The sequence below is a fragment of the Pan paniscus genome, chromosome X, assembly GCF_029289425.2.
Source record: "Pan paniscus chromosome X, NHGRI_mPanPan1-v2.0_pri, whole genome shotgun sequence".
NCBI classification, from domain to species: domain Eukaryota; kingdom Metazoa; phylum Chordata; class Mammalia; order Primates; family Hominidae; genus Pan; species Pan paniscus.
Window position 1 is genome coordinate 107511230 of NC_073272.2, and position 21856 is coordinate 107533085.

General features: G+C 39.9%; 1 protein-coding gene across 3 annotated transcripts in view; it reads left to right on the forward strand.

Annotated features, from left to right (window-relative positions):
* Positions 1-15061: 15061 nt before the first annotated feature.
* VSIG1 (V-set and immunoglobulin domain containing 1) overlaps positions 15062-21856 on the forward strand; it is a 34018-nt gene continuing 27223 nt past the window's right edge. For all 3 annotated transcript variants that reach the window (XR_008622906.2, XM_055106891.2, XM_003819683.5), the window contains exon 1: positions 15062-15295. Coding sequence is in view for 2 of the 3 variants with exons in the window: in XM_055106891.2 (XP_054962866.1) it covers positions 15247-15295 (49 nt within the window). In the remaining variant the exon portion in view is untranslated. The remainder of the gene's footprint in view (positions 15296-21856) is intronic.

The window sequence follows — 21856 nt, forward strand, 5'->3', positions numbered from 1 at the left end:
AAGGGGAAGAAATAGAGTTTGATAGAAAGGAGGAGGTCTTTGGAGAGAGAGAGACAGCTGAGGTTGTTTTAAAAGAAGACTCAACAGATTGGAATCTTTCTGAATTGTTTCTTTCCTCAGCTTCTTCTTTTGGCTTAAGGAAAGCTGTCCATTGTAAATATGTTATCTGGTTTCCTTTTGCTCTAAAGAATCATGCAAATGCTTGTGTTGTGACATGTCCAGAGAGTCCCAAATGAACCACTGCAGCTAAAAATTGTCTTCCTTGAGGTCATACCACTTAGCTCATAACAAAAAAGTTTCAATGCAGAAGAAAGGTGAAGGGCCTGGTCCTACATTATGATCATCATCTAATTCTCTGCTCTTGGAGACCTGAAAGGCCAGAGAACTCCAAAAGACAAAAGGAAAATAGAGGTAATGACTTTAATCAGAAAACAGGTTAACCTTTCCAAAGAATCAAAACATGGAACTTCCTTGACACAACAAAAAATTGGAGCACGTGAGTGGGAACAGGACTTATCTGACCCAATAGGGCCCTCTAAGAAGGGAGGAAGAAGGTCCCTCAGTTCATTCTGTCTTTATCTGAAACCTCAGTAGGCTCAAGGGCCTATTCAGACCCAATCTGAGTCACAGTGACAAAACTGTTAAGGACCAAAATAGTTCAAGTGACTCAAATAGAGGTTACAGGCTTTATTCAGTTGATGTGCATCAGGGAACACGCAACTCAATGTTAAGTAACTCCTTGAGCCAAAGTAGGATCGGGTTTTTATAGGACAAGCAGCGGAGACTCCTCATCTCTTCTGTGACTGTGGTCTTGTCCCAGCTTGCAGTTTTCTTTATCTGTAACCGCTGCAAAACTTCCAGTTGGAATGGTTGGAAATCGTTCTGGTTTCTCGGGATCATTGGTGCAATCTCATTTTGGCTACTGTCAGGACAGTTCTTTCAAATGTGATCTTTGTAAGCTGGTGAGTTGTCTAATGCCAGTTAAGGTACAGGAAGTGGAGACATAGGAAGGAAAAAAAGGCAAACAAGAGGATAAAATAAAAGGAGACAAAGTTTCAAGCAAGGAAAAACTGTAGTCTGTTTTAATTCTTTTACAGTTGTCTCTCAGCTTCCACCATTTATGCACTTCCCACTCAGATGCACAAATTCCAAAGTTCAAACCTTAGATATTTTCTTCTACCTACAGCTCAGCTCTAATGATCCCAGTGATCTGCCCTCCAAATACTCCTCTGCATCCCAGTTTTGTTGCCTTCAGGTCCTCCATCCCTTAGCCACATCTGTTGGGGTGGGGAGCATGAAATCAGGGAAGGCCTCATGAAGGAGGCTGCATCTGAGCTGGGCCTTGAGAGAGGGCAGGATTTGCCAGGGTAGAAACAGAGGCAAAGACCTTTCAGTAGGAGACAATGGAATGAGTGTGTTCCTTCTTCAAATACAGTATTATGGAGTGTCTTTTTTTGTGTGTGCCAATCATTAATCATGTACTGGGTAAGAGTATGGGCTTTATGGAGAAAGGCTCAAATCCCAAGCCTTGCCACTTCCTGGCCATACCAGAGCTTGAGGATCAGCCATAACATAATCACTGAAAAAGGCTAATTTGGGGCTTTGACAAACTGGAGAGCCAGAGCTCTGTTTAGTGGAGATAACTCCTGCTCAGATGTTGGCAATCATAGCCATGTGGGCCTGCTGGGGTGTGATATTCTGGTATTTCAAGAAAAGCAAGAATTTTGGATTTTTATGTGAAATATTTTAATGTTTAAAATATTGGCCACCAAATTTAAAGGAATAATTTTATAGGTCAAACTATACACATCTGTATACTAAATGTTTATAGTGTTTTTGTTGTTTAAATTGACAGATATCATTGTGCATATTTATCGTGTACAACATGATCTTTTAAAGTATGTCATCATTAAGTATAGTCACCACACTGTACAATTGGATCTCTGCATTTGGCAAGTTTGCCATACTGACTTAAAGGCTTAACTGGATACTTATAACAGCAGGCAAGGCTCTCAAACTAGGGCCTCTGCTTTGTTTCCAGCCTTGCTTCTACCAACATCTTTCCTTCCCTGCCATTCTCTGGCCCCATATGGTAAAGCTGTTGCCCAGAGGAGCCTTTTTCTTGCACATGTTGTTCCCTCTGCTTGAAGTGTCCTTCTCCACATCCCCACTTCAATTTTCTTTTCCTGACTAACATCTTCTGTTATTCAAGGGCCATCTCCTTTGACAAGCCTTCACCAATTTCTTCTTGTGCTTCCACAAACCCTGGATAGTGCTTACTCTGCTGTATCGTCATTTCATGTCAACTCATCTTTGTTTTCCACTAGACTGGGTGGGAAGCCTGAGACATAAGAGAATGCAAGAAGTATTTCTTTAGAAAATGAATAAATGGAATGAATATATGTTTACAAAGCCACTTTCATTTATGTAAACATGCACCGCTTCTCTATCCACCCATCCATTTATTCAGTAAATATTTATTGAGCACCTATTATGTGCCAGGCCCTGTTCTAGGTGATTAGGATGCAGGAATGAACATACCAGACAAAGTCCCTGTCCTCACAGAGCTCATATTTTAGTGCAGAAAGACACTAAACACAATATGTACTGTAATGTAACATGATGATAAATGCTCTATGGAGAAAATAAAAGTAGGGCAAGGAGTTTTAGGGTGACAGGTGCATAGGGCAACTGGGGAAGGGATCGCTGAGAAGGTGATACTTGAACAAATATTTGAGGGAAGAGAGGGAGCAAAACCCTACAGACAACTGGAGAAGAGCATACCAAATGGAAGGAACAGCAAATGCAAAGGCCCTGAAGTGGGAGCATTTTTAGCATGTTTGAGGAATAGAAAGGAGGCCAGAGTGGCTGCAGAAGGCTGAGCAAAGAGTGGTGGGAGATAAGGTCATAGAGGCAATGGAGGTCTAGACCATATGCCATCAACTTATCCAACCACCCATTGAACACATACCCTCACTGAATAATGTGGTAAGAAATTTCAATATTGCTGGGGTGAGTGATGGCAGTTCCAGGGAGCTATATGTAGGACAAAACAGCTTTCCCTACAGATAGATGCTTTCCTTAGTTCTCTCCTTACCCAGAGCCCTTCCCACAAGGTTCTCAGATGCAGGTCCTATAGGAGACCAGGCACTGTTTGCCTTGGGAGGGTCATGAACTGGTGGAAATTGGCCAAGTTTTTTCCTGCTGGTTGGGGCTGGGACCAGGCTGTGCACCTCCGCCTAGTTGGAAGGGGCTCTAGGGCTGTTATTCATCAGATACGCTGCTGTGTGTAACCATTCTCAAGTTTCCCTCCTTTGCACCTCTCCCTCTCCCAGGAAGTCACACCAAAAGAGTCAGGAGACCCATGTTCTACTCTCTGCTCTGTCGCTACAACGAGCGGTGAGATCCAGGGCAGGTTTTGGGCTCTGTGAAATGAAGGATTTGAACTTGTTCTAGCATTGTTAGGTCACCTCTGTGTCTTAACGCTTTCTGCATGGTGGGCCACCTGAGTTCTATTCCTGGCAGTGGGTCTTTTGTGACCCTCCTCATGCTGCTGCACCCAGGTGTAAGCACAGCTGGGCTGCTTATTCAAAAGCAGTGCAGGTAGTGGGGTTTGACTGAAGCCCCAATGTCTCTTCTCCTGAACATCTCCCTCCACACTTTTCTCCTGGGTGTCCTGACATTTCTGCCATTAGTCATTCCCCACAAAGGTGGGAGACCATCTCCAGGGGTAAAGGAGCCAGCAGGCCTGAATGTCTGCCCTGCCCAGACGGGGCTCAGTCATCCTCTTGGAGAGCAGAAAGGAAAGGCATCTCTCCAGAGGGGGAATGATACGAGCTGAGACTGTTAGAAAACCACTGGGGGAGGCTGATGTGGGGCTCACTACTGAGTGTTCCCGAGCAGCTCCAGACCACAAAGAGCCAGGGAAAATTAGAAAGCTCACTGCCTGAAGAAAAGCCTTAACAGATGAGGGCTCTGAAGAAATAGTTAATCTCACGGTTTGGTTTAGGGCTAGTTGCTGTGTAAATAACTCCTCAGCTGTGGATTTTTTAGATCGTGAGGCACAGTTGAATCCACTAAACAAGCAGAAAAAGGAAGACACAATTTATTTGTCTGGCAACTCAGAGGAAGGCTGCACATTCTTGCTTTGCTAATCTCAGCTCTGGCCTTCCCCCAGAGTTGCTGCTGCAAAGGATTGTGGGAGTCCTAAGTCCTTCCTATCAGAAGGGCTGAACTGGGCAGGAAGACTTGAGGCAGTGGAGGAGGTTTTGGGGTTGGGGGTGCTTGTACAGCCCGGTGACCCAGCATCTCAGGTCAGGGGGATCCTGGCTGGGAGAGGAGGATGGATATGTTCTCTTGAATTCTAAGGATTAGAGCATCCTGTGAACTCAGCCAGGTCTGGATTCCAGACCCAAATTGCTTCCTTTATGAGCTCTCTTTGAAAATATAAAGGCATATTAGGAGCCAAGATGTTCCTTTCACTTTAAACTAGGAGTCACAAGATCACACAAAGTGGGCCAGGTATAAGCAGCAGGGAGTGAAGGGGATTGTGGGAGCTGGCAGCAGCCACTACTCTGATATCGTCAATTGTTGCCATGGTGCCATCTGCCTGGATGGCCACATCTACCAGGTGTTTTTTTGTTTGTTTGTTTGTTTGTTTGTTTGTAGAAAGATCTTTACACAATGATTTTAGAAATTTCCCACATTTCAGTGTTGGGAATGAATTGCTTTTGCATTTATACCACAAGCATATCGAGAGCACTTACTGTCTGCAGGCACTGTTTTAAGCACTTCACAAATAGTAACTTATATAGTTTTTATAACAATCTTATAGGTAAGTTTTATTATACCTTATTTCGTGGATGAGGAAAACAAAGCACAAAGAAATTAAATAATTTGCCTAAGGTCCCCCAGCCAGTAAGTGGCAGAGCCTGAGTTTAAAGCCAAGCTGCCTGATTCTAGAGTCCATATTCTTTGTCACTAGGCTATGCTGCCTCTCGTTAAAACCAAAGACAGCGGAAACAAAGCATATGCAAAACACTGTACAGGACTAAAACCAAACAGACAAATGACCAACAATAAAAAACACACACACACCCAGACCTTTTGTTTGCTTCTTATGATTTAAACCCAATAAAACAGAATTTGCCATCTTTGTCATTTTTTCCTGCTTTTGTGTCTACTTTGTACACTTCTTCATACCTAACTCCTGTCTTAACAATTATTATTATTATTTTAGATGGAGTCTTGCTCTGTTGCCCAGGCTGGAGTGCAGTGGCATGATCTTGGCTCACTGAAACCTCCGCTTCCTGGGTTCAAGCGGTTCTCCTTCCTCAGCCTCCCGAGTAACTGGGATTACAGGCATGTGCTGCCAAAACCAGCTAATTTTTTTGTATTTTTAGTAGAGGCGGGGTTTCATCATGTTGGACAGGCTGGTCTCAACTTCTGATCTCAAGTGATCTGCCTGCCTCAGCCCCGCAAAGTGCTGGGAGTACAGTAACAATTCTTTTTTTTTAAAAGATATTTACAATACTGATATTTTCCAGCCCTTACGTACAACCAATCTTGCCACCTGCCTTTCTGCCGTTCTTGGTCTCTGAAATGCTACTTGTCTCTTTCTTTTTCTTTTTCTTTCTTTTATTGTCCATTCTAGATTCTCACTTTCAAAATTCATGATCAAATCCTCCCAGAATTCCTCTCCCCTGCCAGGTGGACCCCAATGAGCAATGAGTATTTGAGGGCTCACAGACATCCCATGCAATGACCCACAGTCTCTTTCCTGTACTTGTATTTATTTGTTTTCTGTGTAGCATAATGCAGCTATTCATAATCATAATACTTCTTAGTATTAATCTCTATTTTGTGTGTATTTGTCTTATCTTCCCAGCAAGAGCGTGACCCTGGGGAGCAGGAATTGGGTTGACTATGTATTCTGTTGTCCCTTGCCCAGTGCCGGGAGGCCATATCACATAATGGGTAAGGGCATGGGCTTTGGAGCCGTCCCACCTGGGCTCAAGTCTTGGTCTTCTACTTACAAGCTGTGTGACCAATGGCAAGTCACTTACCTCTCTGAACTTCATTTTCCTCATCTGTAAAATGAGGAGTATAACTAACACTTCCTTTATATGATTATTGTGAAACATAATGCATAAGAAATGCTTCAGCCAGGGCCTTATTGTCATCTAGTATGTCATCAGCATTTCGTAGCTCTTATCACTATGTCACAGGTACCATTAATCAGTTTTGGTATATGTGAAATGCTTCAATTTCTTGGCTCCAAAAGGATGTCTGTTTTTTAGGGTTAATTTCACTCAGGTATGGCATTTTTAAGAAGTGTTGGATAGGACCAGTCAAAAAATACAAGGCACTGCAGTTATAGAAATAGAATGTGACTTTTTTGTGGCTCTGGTCAAGCTTAACCTCTCCAGAATTGAAAGAATTGGAGGGTCTAGGACCTCTTTGTGTTGAATAGGGGTTGGGGGAGGTGCAACTGCACATGCCTGTGATTTTTTTCCAAGCAATCTATGACATGTGTTTGTACAGTGCGTCAACACAAATTGCCTAGGAGTAGGCTTCCCCAAACAGTTCAATGTACATAATAGGTTGAGTCACACTATCAGTTAACATAGAGTTCCTGGTACTAACCCACTCCAGCCTCCCTACTATCATTAGGTAAGCAATCCCAGGCTACTCAGCACAAGCTGACTCATACTTATTGTTAAAACATGACTTGCCAAAGGAGAACTTTCTGCATGGTTCTTCCCTCTAAAACAGGAAACAAAGATATTCCAAATTCAAGATGACAGGAACTTCCATGGCCCTCCTTCAATACGCCCTTGAAATTCCCCTGCTTCACAGCCTTACTGAGATCCACTTCTAGCACTTTTCTGAAGGCCTCTGGAGGACTCCCAGTAAGATGTCCAGAGGGCACATTTAGGGACGTGTGGTCACACTAGGTTCATCACTGAGAAAAATTACTGTTCTTATGCGTGGGGATGGCAGGCGGAAGAGGGACTTTCACTGCATAACAACATCACAGAGCTCACTTGGGTTTCTCTTACTGTTATTATAATGAGGGCACCAGCAACAGTGGTTGGAATGTTGCACAGGTTTGCAGGTTTGGAGAGACAGAGAGATGTATGAGGTGGAATTTGAAGTGCCAGGGGGATCTTTAAGAGGAGATGCATGGCAGGCAGTTGGAAAAAGTAATGAAGCCTCAGTGGTGCAGTTATTGCCCAAGGGGTTTTTGAAACACCTTCTTTAGAACCATTCCAATATAAATGAATTAAAATCTTTAGACTCTAAGCACTGACTAGATTTCACCTTTCCATATGTAATTCAGATTTTTAAAAAATTATACAAAACCACAAAATATGTAAGAGAAAGTTCGATCAATAAATTCTGATTTTCCTTTGATGCTTACTTTGATGATCAAAAAATATATATGAAAAAAGCTTTAGCCTCAGATTTTCCCCATCTACCCTGTTTCTGTTTCTCTCTCATGCTGGTGCCATAAGAATTACATTGGACTGCCTTTTAGAAACCCCAGACTGCCTTCTAAGTCAGCTCCCAAGCACCGCAAAGACAGTAGCCTCTTTACTTTATGATTACATCTTATTTATTGACTACGAAGCAACATTAGTGCACTTGATTACCACCTTATTAATTAGAATTTGCCTCAAGTGACCTAGCTGTTTCCAAAGAGCAAACCTTCATCAAAGGGTAATGATTTGCCACTATTTCAGACTTTAGGACATTTAAAAAACATTTCACCTTATCCCACACAATACACAAAAAATACTTCAAATGGATTAAATCCAAATTCATAAATTCACCAATTTAACAAATAGTTATTCAGTGCCTACTGTGTGTAAAGCACAGTTCTATGCCCTCGGGATAAATAGTGAACAAAACAGACTGAAATTCCTACTTTCTTGAAACTTACATTCTAGCTGGGTGGTGAAGCAAATAATAAGTAAATTGTGTATTATGTGAGAAAGTAATGAGTGCTATGAAAAAAGGAAAAAGCAGGTGGATTGGGAGGGCTGGAGTGGGGACAGTTAAAATTTAAAATTGTGTAACCTTGCTGAAAACTGATAATTGGGCAAAGATCTAGAGAAGATGAGGGAGTCATTTCTGCTGATACCCAGGGTGAAAGTGTCACACAGGCAGAGTCAACTGCTGGTATAAATGCCTTTTTTCATCTTTCTTTTTTTTATTTTACTTTAAGTTCCATGATACATATGCAGAACGTGCAGGTTTGTTACATATGTTTACATGTGCCATGGTGGTTTGCAGCACCTATCAACCAGTCATCTAGGTTTTAAGCCCCGCATGCATTAGCTATTTTTCCTAATGCTCTCCTTCCCCTTGACCCCCAACCTCGTGACAGGCCCGGTGTGTGTTGTTCCCCTCCCTGTGTCCATGTGTTCTCATTGTTCAACTCCCACTTATGAATGAGAACATGCGGTGTTTGGTTTTCTGTTCCTGTGTTAGTTTGCTGAGAATGATGGTTTCCAGCTTCATCCATGTCCCTGCAAAGGACATGATCTCATTGTGGAAGACAGTGTGGCAATTCCTCAAGGATCTAGAACCAGAAATACCATTTGACTCAGCAATCCCAATACTGGGTATATACCCAAAGGATTATAAATCATTCTACTATAAAGACACATGTACACGTATGTTTATTGCAGCACTATTTACAATAACAAAGACTTGGAACCAACCCAAATGTCCATCAGTGATAGGCTGGATAAAGAAAATGTGGCACATATACATCATGGAATACTATGCAGCTTAAATGCCTTTTTAAAAGTGGGCATGTGCCAGGCTAGTTGAGGATTCAACAAGGAGAGCAGTATGGCTAGAGCAGAGTGCAGGGGGGAAGTATGCTAAGAGATGAGGTCAGAGAGGTGGTGGTGTGGGTAAGACAGATCATTTTAGCGTCTTCTAAGCTATTTTATTTTGTTAAATTTTAATAATATGTTTTACTTAACCCAATATATTCCAAATATTATTATTTCTATAATCAGCATAAGAATTAATGATATTTTTCCATGTTAAGTCTTTGAAATCTAATGTGCTTGCTACACTTACAGCACATTTCAAGTGTTCAAAAGCCACTTGAGGCTTGTGGCTGCCACATTGGACAGCACAACTGTAAGAGAAATACAAAAGGCACTGGAATTGACTTTAGCAAATTTAGGGGCTTATAATTGCCCCCCATCAACCACCTAGAATGTGTTAACTAGGGTACTTCACACATGGGCTATACATTCCTAGGTAATTTTTTGTTTGTTCGTTTGTTATTGTTTTTGAGATGGAGTCTCGCTCCCCAGTCGCCCAAGCTGGAGTGCAGTGGCCTGATCTGGGCTCATTGCAACCTCCAATTCCCGGATTCAAGCGATTCTCCTGTCTCAGCCTCCCGAGTAGCTGTGATTACAGGTGTGTGCCACCACACGCCCAGCTAATTTTTTTTCTTTTTGTATTTTTTGTAGAGACGGGGGTTTCATCATGTTGGCCAGGCTGTTCTCGAACTCCTGACCTCAAATGATCCACCCGTCTCAGTCTCTCAAAGTGCTGGGATTACAGATGTGAGCTACCACACCCAGCCTCTAGCTATTTTAAATGCTTTGGTTTCTACCAAATTGGAAACGAGTGGAGAATCTGAGCAAAGGTGAGACATGGTCTGACTTACATATTAAAAGGATCCTTTTGCCTGCTGTGATAAGAATAGACTGTGAGAAGGACAAAGGTGGAAGCAGGAAGACCAGTTAGGAGGCTATAGCCATGATCCGGGTAATGGGCACTGGTGGCTCAGATGAAGAGGGGGGCAGCGAAGATGGGGGAAGTGCTTAGAGTCTAGATAGGCTTGAAACACAGAGCCCAAAGAATTTGCTGACAAATTAGATGTGTTATATGAGAAAACGAGAAGACTCAAGGATGATACCAAGGTTTTGTCCTGAGCAACTAGAAGAACAGAATTGCTATAACTGAGATTGCAAGAGATAAAATTATAGAAGCATTAACAGAATATATAATATCATAATTATACAATAATAATATAGAATAATATTTCTATAGTCTTGGATTGGGGAAGACTTGCCTAAGGAAGGCATGAAACTCAGAAGCTGCAAAGAAAAAAATTGATAGATTAAAACATAATGAAAATTTCTTTATGGTGAAAAACATAAAATTAAAAAGGAAAGTGATAGACCAGAAGAAAATGTTTATAACATAGATACCAAACCCAGAGTAAGATTCATAACATATAAAGAGTACTTCTATAATATCAGAAGACAGATAACCCAGTGGAAAAATGGGCTAAGCTTGTAAACAAGCAATTCACAGGGAAAGGAATACCAGTTAGGCCAGTAAACCTCTACAAAGAGGCCCAACCACATTACAGAAATACAAATTAAAGCAACAACACAATACCAATTTTCACCCATGATACTAGTAAAAATAAAAGGCTGAGGACCACAGAGGAGGTTTACAGAGTAAATAAATAAATAAAAGACTGATAATTTTCATTGCCAACAAGGCTGTGGAGAAGCAGGCACTCTCATACACTCTTAATGGAGGTATGGTTTGTAAAGAACTTCTGGCGGACAATTTTGCAGTCTACCAAAAATGTAAACTACATACCCTTTGATCAAGCAATTCCATTTCTAGGGACCTAATCTACAATAATAATCACACAAGTGGGCAGATATTGACAAAAGGATGTTCATTGCACCATTGTCAATAATATTGAAAAACTGGAAACCATCTAAGAATTTACCAATAAGAGAATGATTAAATAAATTGAGGTACATTCATATCATGAAATACCATGCAGCCTTAACATGGACAAGGTTGATCTATAGATGCAGTTGGACCCAGTGACAGAAAGAGAGAATAAAAATACTTTTTTTAAGGGAGAAAAGCAAATTATAGAACAAAATGTACAGTATTATCATCTTTATGTTTTAAAAAACCTCGTGTGTGTGTGTGTGTTTGTGCATATGTACATGCATAGAAAAAGGTCTGAGAAAAATGCTAAACTCCTGTTCCTTGTGAGCCTGGGAAAGGGATTACATGTGTGAGTGAATGAATGGGACTTTTTTTCCTCTGTATCCTTGTTTGTCCTTTGAAAACCATTTACTATCAAAATGTATTACTTTTGTAATTTTTAAGTTAAAAATGAGGGATAAATCAGATATCACATATTTCTGAAAGTTCCCAAGGAAGAATACTGGGGGCAGTAGCATATTTGTTACATTACAATCACACCGTGCCATTGTGTGGTGTGATAGGAACAGCTTCTAATGCGTGCTATGGTGGCCTTGGGAAAAGCACAGCACTTTTGAGCCTCAGTTTTCTTATATAGAAAATGTAGGTATACCTGACTTATTTGTTGTATTGGAAAGCTACATGTTCATTGCACCATTGTCAATAATATTGAAAAACTGGAAATCATCTAAGAATTTACCAATAAGAGAATGATTAAATAAATTGAGGTACATTCATATCATGAAATACCATGCAGCCTTAACATGGACAAGGTTGATCTATAGATGCAGTTGGACCCAGTGACAGAAAGAGAGAATAAAAATACCTTTTTTAAGGGAGAAAAGCAAATTATAGAATAAAATGTACAGTATTATCTTTATGTTTTAAAAAACCTCGTGTGTGTGTGTGTGTGTGTGTGTGTGTTTGTGCATGTGTACATGCATAGAAAAAGGTCTGAGAAAAATGCTAAACTCCTGTTCCTTGTGAGCCTGGGAAAGGGATTACATGTGTGAGTGAATGAATGGGACTTCTTTTCCTCTGTATCCTTGTTTGTCCTTTGAAAACCATTTACTATCAAAATGTATTACTTTTGTAATTTTTAAGTTAAAAATGAGGGATAAATCAGATATCACATATTTCTGAAAGTTCCCAAGGAAGAATACTGGGGGCAGTAGCATATTTGTTACATTACAATCACACTGTGCCATTGTGTGGTGTCATAGGAACAGCTTCTAATGCGTGCTATGGTGGCCTTGGGAAAAGCACAGCACTTTTGAGCCTCAGTTTTCTTATATAGAAAATGTAGGTATACCTGATTTATTTGTTGTATTGGAAAGCTACAAAGATAAAATGGAAAATTAGTTTAAAAATTATAAAGCTCTATAAAACTGCAAAGGATATTTAATATTTCGTGTCCTAGTTAATGACCCACTTTTTAAAGCAATAGTTAATAACATCAAAATTCAGGTCCAAGCAGAGAGTTTAAATTCTCTTTTAGAGTTTGTTATAACAGAATTCTTCCTGTCCTGGTTAGGTCTTACATAGCAGCAGTATAGGTATTTTACTTAAATATTCCAGAGTGTTTTGTGTTTGCACGAGAGATTTTGGTGCAGAAGGGTTTGGGCAATATCCTTAAATCATACCCTCTGCTGCACTCATCTTAGGGCCAACCAACTCAGACATACTGAATTAATTAGCAAGCTCTTACTTAGCACCTACTTTGTGCCTAGTAATCCCCTGTGGGTAGGTAACCAGACACCCAGGTTTGTCTGGCACTGTTACTGTTTATGCTGTCTTTCCCAGGTAATTGCTAATAGTGCCCCTTTCACTTTCAAAAGTGTCCTAGTTTTAATGATCAATGGTCACACTACTATAATCACTTATGGGGCATGGAAGGAAACACAGGAAGCCTCTGGCTTACAAACGCCAGACTTATAAATTTCGCTCCCCATCCCACGTCCTCACCACTGGAACTACCGGTATTATTTCCAGGGTGGGAGGCATTGTGAAAACTGTGGGTCTTTTAGAGACTTGGTGGAGTTAGAAGTCAAGGCAGAACCAAGCCTGAGAAAAGGTGGTATGGATCTCCAGAGACCCACCCTACAAGTTGTCCTCCTTTGCAAAATCTTCTCCCTCAAACTATTTCTCTTTATTGCATTGCCTAATTCTCCTGGTCAGAGATTTATGTGAAGAAAGTAAGCACTGTATTTTTAATAGCACAAACAGGTTGGGGAATGTTCAATGAAACGTTTTTTTTTCCCTTCCTAACATGGAGCTGCTGTCTGCTTATACAGGGGAAAGGGAGGGTTTCTGGGAGGAATAGAGGTGAAAAGGAAAAAGTAATTTTGGAGCATGAGATATTCTGGGGAATGAGACTCTCCCTTAGGGCAAACTAGGGACCCAGGAGCCAGGGGACCATGAAGGTGGGAGGCAGAAGAGAAGGTGGATGTCAGAGACATGCAATAGTTATTTGGGGGAAAATGTTGATTTGTGCACAACTCATATCTTGGGAAATGAAAGGAACATTCTTTCTCTGTCACCTGCTGTTCCTCCTCACCCTCCACTGCCTTATACGGCCCAGTACGCAGAATTCAAGCCAGTGCTAGATTATGTGCTACATGCCTGACAGTGAGACTCATATTATAACATTGCTTCTGCAGGAGTTCTTGCGTGCAGTCAACGAGTTTACCATTACATCTTGGGACACGCTCATTTTAAAGTTGGGAACTGCCTGTATAAGACATGGTCCCTACCCTGGAGGGATTCACAGTGACTAGATTTAAGGTAGACCAGTTAATAAATGCGAAACTACTGGAGAATAATCAATGGTCAGCTGTAGGATATTGGCTTTAAGTAAAATGGAAATTTATGCTAGGGTGGTATGTCGGTTCATTGAAATTCTCACATAGGACAGTATGACTGATCTATGCTAAGAATATACTTGGCTAGTAAGAGGAGGAAGAAGAAAACTCTAGTGATGGAAATCACCTGGAGCCAACGTTTGGCATCAGACATGAGCATGGACAGGATAGGCTGCAAGGAGGAATCAGGCATGATGGAAGCAAAATGGCTTTCTAAGAAGCAGTGGGAGATTGGAATGGCTAAAGTAAGATGGGGTCAAACATTTCCTGTAAATTAAAGACAGGAACATAAAACATATCCCTTGAAATTTGTACACATTTCATGTGACTGAACACTTTGAGGCAATAAATCTTGACATACTTTTTCAGGGGCATGAGTTAATGTGGCTAAAGTTCAGATGAGGTGAGGATCAGATATTGGAAGAATGGGAATCCATATTAAGGACTTTGGATTTGATGAAAGAGTCCATTTATGGTGTTACTGGAAATATTTCACTAGGGCTGGAACATTGGCCTGCGGCTGGCACACAGGATGAAGGTGGAATAAGTCAGGGAGACCACTTAGGAAGCTGCTATGATAGGCCAAAGTGGGGAGCTGAGTACCTGGACCAAGACGGAAGCAGCAGATTGGAGAAAGAACACATCTGAAAGTCGCTGTGGAGATGGAAATGATAGGACTTAGAGATCACATGGGAAGAGCCAGAGAAAGTCCTTAGGTTTCTCCGGGTAACTTAAGCATAATAGGAACACTATTAGAAGTTCATGTTCCCATGAAAGTTCCTTACCTGTGGAGCCTCCCATGCCCTCCTGGTGAACCTCCATTTCTAAGGAAACCCTATAGCATTTACTGAGCAACTTAATTCTCCAAAAAATCAGACTTCTCCAAAGAAAGTCTTTAAGCATGTATTCACTAACTTGATTTTGCAAAATTACGTTAGCAAATACGTGCTATAAGGTTTCTAACCCGACAGACAAAAGCATGTAAATCATTTTACTGCTAGTTTTGGTGGAGGGTAGTGACAACTGCCAGTGTTTCAAAAAAGAGTAACATATCCAGAGTTTGTTCACACAGAAATGAATGCTTTTTAGCTTCATAACCCCTGTGCCCTTCCCGTGAGCCCCATCTCCCCAGGAAACGATATAGTACCAATTTACTAACTTAATTTGTAAAAGGAGGTTAGTGAATCAATTCTGTAAGACTCATGGAAATATTTGAAATTAATTAGCCTTGTCAACTTTTATTTGCATAGGCTCTCTTTCAACCATATCCCCCAGCCCAAGTACAACGTTTTAGTAAGATTGATTTTAAACAATGAGACTTAGAGAATCTGTGTACAAGGAGCTTGAATAATTTAAATGCGTGGGTTTATTATTAACACAGTAGCAAATATATCAAGGAAACACGCCCCATGAAAAGTGTTTCAAAGAAACACAAATCTGTACTGAGAAAAGTCTATACGCAATAAGTAAGCCCAAAGAGGCATGTTTGCTTGGCGATGCCCAGCAGATAAGCCTGGCAAACCTCGGTGTGATCGAAGAAGGCAATTTGAGACTCAGCCTAGTCCAGGCAAGCTACTGGCACCTGCTGCTCTCAACTAACCTCCACACAATGGTGTTCGCATTTTGGAAGGTCTTTCTGATCCTAAGCTGCCTTGCAGGTAAGGAAAGGATCTCCAAACCACCAAATATAATTGGAAACAGAGTTTCCTTTTAAATAAAAATTCCACATTTTTACATAGAATTTTCATCTCCTGTACTTCAAATGAATTGTGATTAGTATGATGAGTTAATTTTCAGAACTCTTGCTTAGCAAACATATGCCATGCTGATATATTAGGGGTGTAAGCCCATAATATTATTGTTTTATGGAGCTTCTGAATGAAAATTTTCTCAGAAAAAAATATAGTTTATTACTTTACTTACTTTGAAAAGTGAAAAAAATGAATTTACTCAGAAACCACACTTTGTGCTAGGGATAATTTTGTCTCTGTTTTACTTACTTTAGTGTTTCCTTTAAGCTCAGTGATTGACTTGCTCTAGCAGGCAGAGCCTGGGTTGGAGGGCCTGCCCTGGCTTACACATGGGAAGAACAGAAATTTACTGAGTACTTTACTGTCTAATATTTCTTAAGGAGTTGTGGTTTTCCAATCCTAAGACTGTATTTTGCAAAATATGTGAGTGATTTATGGTGCACAAAATGGGTGATTTTAGGGATCTGAACAGAAGAAAATCAATTTTGGAATCAAAATACTGATGTTAGTTAGATCCAGGAGAGATCATTAATTCCAAAAATCCCTTGGGTAGTTTTCAAATATCAGATACATTTTGCATCTGTTCTTATAAGTTAGGTCCATAGTAAATACAATAATATTGTTTATCCAAAAACAGGATTTTCAAGCCATTAGTAATATTAGGCAGTCGTTAGAATGAGGTTTACTAGGCGTATTAATGACATAAGAAAATACCCATGATAAAATATTAAGTGAAAAAGCAGGATGCACACATATGCCTAGAATAAATTACTAGAAGGTTATATACCGAAGTGCTCATGGTGGTTGCCTCTGGGTGATGGGATTATAGATGATTTTAATTTTATTTCCCAGCTTTTCATACTTCCTGGGTTTTCTACGAAGAACATTAGGCTATTTTTATAATTAGAAAAAAGTGTTACTTTTCAAAGTGATCTCATGTTTAGAAATAGTTCTTTAAATGTTCATTACTAAATGTTTAAGCATAGATGTTTTATGGAGTTAAACATCACCAGAATGCAATACTCCATTTGTCCAGTGACCTAACTAGGCCCTAGAGCTGGAAACACATGTTCCTATTTTCCCTTCTCCCCAGGCATATTCATTTAAATGTAACTTTAGATATGGAAGTTTTGTCTCTTCTTAAAGGGTTTCCAGTCATTAGCCAGTTGGGTCGACCCCTGGGCCTTCTGCATCAGCCCTCTAAGATCATACCTGTTTCCCTATGTGAGGCCTTGCCCTGGCCCATACTAGACACAGGGTTTGGAACGGTTGTTAAGAACAGTTTTTTTTTTTTTTAACTGTACCTAACATACAAGTAATTTTTACTGATTATAAATGTAATGCATGGTCATTGTAGAAAGGTTGGGAAATATGGAAATTTAAAATAAAATAAAAATCATCTGCAATTTTACCACTCAGATTTGGGTGAATTATTATTCTTTTATTTGCAGGTGTATATATTACATTTTAAAAATTGGGTTTATTCCTTGTATACTTTTTTATTGTTTAAAAAAATTGTTTAGCATCATGTCAGGATTTTATTTTATTGTGACTTTTAGAACAAGACCAATAAATACTTCAGAGTGTGTTTCCTAAGTTACTATATAACTGATTTTGTTGGTATATAGTGTACACTATATATCTACACACATATTATCTAGTTGGCCCAAAGCAGTAGTGTCAGTACAGCAAATTGTTGTATGCTCTATTGTCGTTTGCTGTGCTTACATAGGTATTGAAGTCAGAGAAAGGATCACTTTAGTAATCTACACCTGTCATTAGCAGTGTTCAACAGTTGATCTGGACAACTGATAGTGTTTCCATCAATGTGCAATTTGATGTTCTTCCTGGACTTGTTTTGGAGAGAATGTCACTTTTTGGTGTTAAGCGTGGTGCCTAACACATAGTGGATGCATAGTAAATGTTTGTTGAAAGAATGAATTACTTTCCCAAATTCCAAACATCCAGACATCATTTTCACATACATATTTAAAATTGATTTTGGTATAACTAAACAGGTCAGATTTTGCTTAAATCAAAATATTTTCAATGACTTCTTAGGAATTCTTAGGTTAAATTCTTATTCAGGAAAACGAGTTTTAATCAAACTTCTGCAAAAAATTTATGCATATCATTTTAGGTACTTGAAATATGTATTAGTCACCTCTTAGAAAGATATGTTAATGTGGGTTTCATTTTCTGGAGGTATATGCTATGCATTTTAAAGGAGTAATATATTTGAACTTTGAGTTTGCACTCAAATCCAAAAAAGTGAGTGATCATTTGATTATATTATTTCCTAAGTCAAAATGAATCTATTATATATGAAGTTGCTGGAAATTAAATCACTTCAAATCTATCAGATTAAATATGAATATTTGGGGGATATTTTGCTGTGGTACATTAGGAGGATAATAATCCTTCTATAAGCAAAATGTTTGCCACCTTGTAGGCATTAAATGAATGAACAATCACCACCAAAATACAAGACATTCTCTCTCTCTCTCTCTCTCTCTCTCTCTCTATATATATATATATATATATATATATCCTTTTGAGACGAAGTTAAGTCTTGTTGCCCAGGCTGGAGTGCAATGGCGTGATCTCGGCCCACCGCAACTTCCGCCTTCCGGGTTCAAGTGATTCTCCTGCCTCAGCCTCCTGAGTAGCTGGGATTACAGGCATGCACCACCACGCCCGGCTAATTTTGTATTTTTGGTAGAGACAGGGTTTCTCCATGTTGGACAGGCTGGTCTTGAACTCCCAACCTCAGGTGATCCGCCCACCTCAGCCTCCCAAAGTGTTGGGATTACAGGCGTGAGCCACCGCGCCCAGCCTAAAAAGATTTTTAAATGTTGATTAAGTGTGTACATCTTGGATTATTTTTCTTTAATAATAAGCACTTTTATTATTATTATTATACTTTAAGTTTTAGGGTGCATGTGCACAACGTGCAGGTAAGCACTGGTTTTTAAAAGAGATTACACATATTTCAACCACATATGCATTTTTGTTTTGTTTTTAAATTTGGTCAAGTCAGAGAGGGACATTGCGTTCTTGGGTTTTGTTTAAATCAGATACTAATCTTTACGTTGCTATTTATTCACAGTCCTATTGATGTAGAGATTTTTCTGACTTATTCAATTTTTAAATAATTTCTCAACTTAGAATGACTTAACCCAAAGGAAGGGAACTTTTTTCCCTGACACTCAGAGAATCACCTCCACTTTAGGACTAAATTTGCACTGCCCATTGTCTACATGTGGCTATTGAAATTTAAATCACTTCAGATTAATGAAAATTATAAAGTCAGTTCCTCAGTTTCACTAGCCACATTTCAAGTGTTTGATAATTCTATTTGGGCTACTGAACTGGATGGCGCAGAGATAGAACATTTCCATCATCACAGGAAGTTCTGTTGGACAGCACTGTAAGGGTGAGCTCAGAGGTTTTAAGTAATGTGCACTAATTGAATGATGTGACATTTTAAAAAGGCTCATCTGGAAATATATAACTTTTAGCTCTGAAGCATATCATCACTATATCATCATTGGACAATGTCTGAAAAACATCTTTTCATCAGAATTTAATTGGTTATGGTGCTAAGAATTGGGAATCTGGGCAATAAAATGGCCTGGAGGTTTTGCTTTGCCAACTGTTACTTATTTACATGACAATGTGTAGTACCTCAAAAAATATTGTCTCACTTTAAAATTTGAAATTACCATCCTAATTCCAAGGTGATATTATTAAACTTTTGCAGATTTCTAATTAGTTACACATTTATATATCTTCTATATTTAAAATGTTGGAAATGTTTGAATCAGATTTATATTTTCCAAATCCTTGATTTTCATTCACCTCTATTCTCATCTGTGCTATAAATGGCTTCCTGCTGCACTGAGGGATGGCAGAGATTGTGTCTGTCATGTTCATTCTTGTTTCCCCAGTGTTCAGCACTGTTTGTGGCACAAAATGGGTGCTCAATTGATATTTGTTGCTAGGCTCCACAGCCTCTTCCATGGCTTGACTTGTGTGAGTACTGTGTGTACTCTGCCATCAAACACTTTTTCCAAGAGTGGTCTTCAAAGGGGGTTTGTGGGGTTTTGTTTATTGTTTTGCCTTATCTGTTCATAAATTCTCACCCTTAACCAATCTCGTAACAGATACTGGGTCCCAAACTAGAGAACAAAAATTATGGCCAAATAATATCTCTAAAATCTCTGTTTTTAGGGAATAAGTCTGGGAACTTTAAGGGCTACCAAAACCCCAGTTTTATCCTTTTTATTTTGGACACTTTAAAGACATTTGGAAGTCATCATTTAAGCACGGCCAGAGATGTGGCTAACTTCCAGGAGAAATGAAATGGGCTCTTTGAGGGTGGGAGGGAACCATCTTTCTCCAGTGAAGTTTTTGTTGGAAAGATTAGCTGCTTTCTGAAAGCCAATTTCCTTTTTGGAGGAGGCATTATGGAAACCAGGAAAGCATGGGGAGGAGAATATTGGGAAGAGGGAAGCTGTATGGAGTTAAAAAGTGCTGCATTTATGTTTGCATTCAGGCACTTTTCTTAATTTATCAGTGCATTGGTTGCCATGTAAATAGCCAGCTTCTGGCAGGAAAGCAGCTGGACCAGGTGGCCTGGCTGTGACAGAGAACACAGATATTGAATCCATGAAACCAAGAGTAATCAGTACAACGATTTTTTTTCTTTTACTTTTTAAAAGTGTTTGTCAATCCTTTAAGTTCTTTTTGTCTGACTGCTGTCATTAAGTAAGAAAAATATGAAATAAATAAGTCTTTGGGTATGCAAAATTGGGAAGATGGACAGGAATTAGTCCCTCTATGCAATTTCCTCTGAATCTTTCATAATTTCTGTATCCTCATCCCTTCACCCTCAACCCTCCAACACCCTCTGTGACCCTGCAGGCAACTAGGACAGCATAGAGAGCGTCTCTTGAACTTGACTTTCTCTTCCAGTGCTTGCCTGCCAATCCTGTGACCCATCCTGGAGAACTTTTATAGTCTTCGACAATGCAATGGATAGCAACCGGTTAATAAGATAAGCCAGTGACTGTATAGTGCTCCCCAAAGTGCCATCACCTAAAATAGCCCTTTGGAAAGTGCTCATATAGAACTGAGAATTTTAGTGTAGTGGCAGGCTGGATTTGGGTAGGGTGCCCCTCGGTGGGCCTCCAAATCCTATGGGGAGCTTAATTACTTCATCTTTCTGTAAGGCCAACAGTTCTCAAAATTTGTGGTCTCAGGACAATTTTACACTCTTAAAAACTGAGGGAGATTTCTGGTCTGGACATGTAGTACAGACCTGTTTTTCATTGTTCCTCCCTGCTAAGCACAAGTATAAACCCTGGAAATAATGCAAGAGACAACCAGGGTAGAACTCTGGAAGGTTGTAAGAAGAAGGCAAACTGGTTTGAGACCCAGGGAAAAACAAAGAGCAAGGGTATCCTATGTTTCCCACCCAGCAGAAGAAAGAAACCTAGTCCTGGCCATTCCTGATACCCAACTGAACAACAGAGGGCAGCCCAGGTAAGCTTACTCCTCCCTCAGAGTCCCTCTGACAACATCAGGTAGGCCCAACACCACAGGTAAGGGGGGATCTTCAGAAACCCCACCAACAACAGTGGACAAAAGAAGCATTTGCCTTCTCCCCAGGCCTGAGATGTCCCACTTTCACCTAGAGATATCGAGGTGGGAGGGTGGAACAGACACGAGGCATAAAGTGATGGCAAGCGGCCCAGTCTGGGAAGGCTCTGTCTCAGTGGGTGTATGACTGTCCTCTCCTACCCATAGAGACACCAACAGTGCAGGGCGCCTGTAGAAGTGTCCCACCATACCTACCCCAACTGAGAGACACCTGGAAGCCTGACCTAGGGAAACCTTTCTGCTCCTTCAGGCGATATGATCTGGGACAAATGTCAGCCTCAGTGATACCCGATAAACCAAACAGAGCAAAACAATACTGAAAATTAAACTGCTGTTAGAACAACAGACCGCAAAAGTAAGCCAACACCTGCTTGCATGTGAAGCATAAATAATGTGACTGACTGCAAAAATAAAAAATGTAAATAGGAGTTTCCTAACATAGTAGACAAAATGTTCAATCAAAAATCATCTGTCATACCAAGAATCAAGTAAATCACAACTTGACTGAGAAAAGGCAACTACTGCCAACATTAAGATGAGTTCGATGTTGGAATTATCTGACAAGGATTTCAAAGTAGCCATCATAAAAATGCTTCAACAATCAATTAACATTATCTTAAAACAAATAAAGAAAAAAAAGGAAACTTGCAGAAAAGAAAAAGAAGTTATAAAAATATAAGAAAGAAGGAAATTCTGTCATTTGCTACAGCATGAATGAACCTGGGGGACATTATGCTAAGTGAAGCAAGCCAGACACAGAAAGACAAACACCACATAATCTTACTTATATGTGAGATCTAAAAG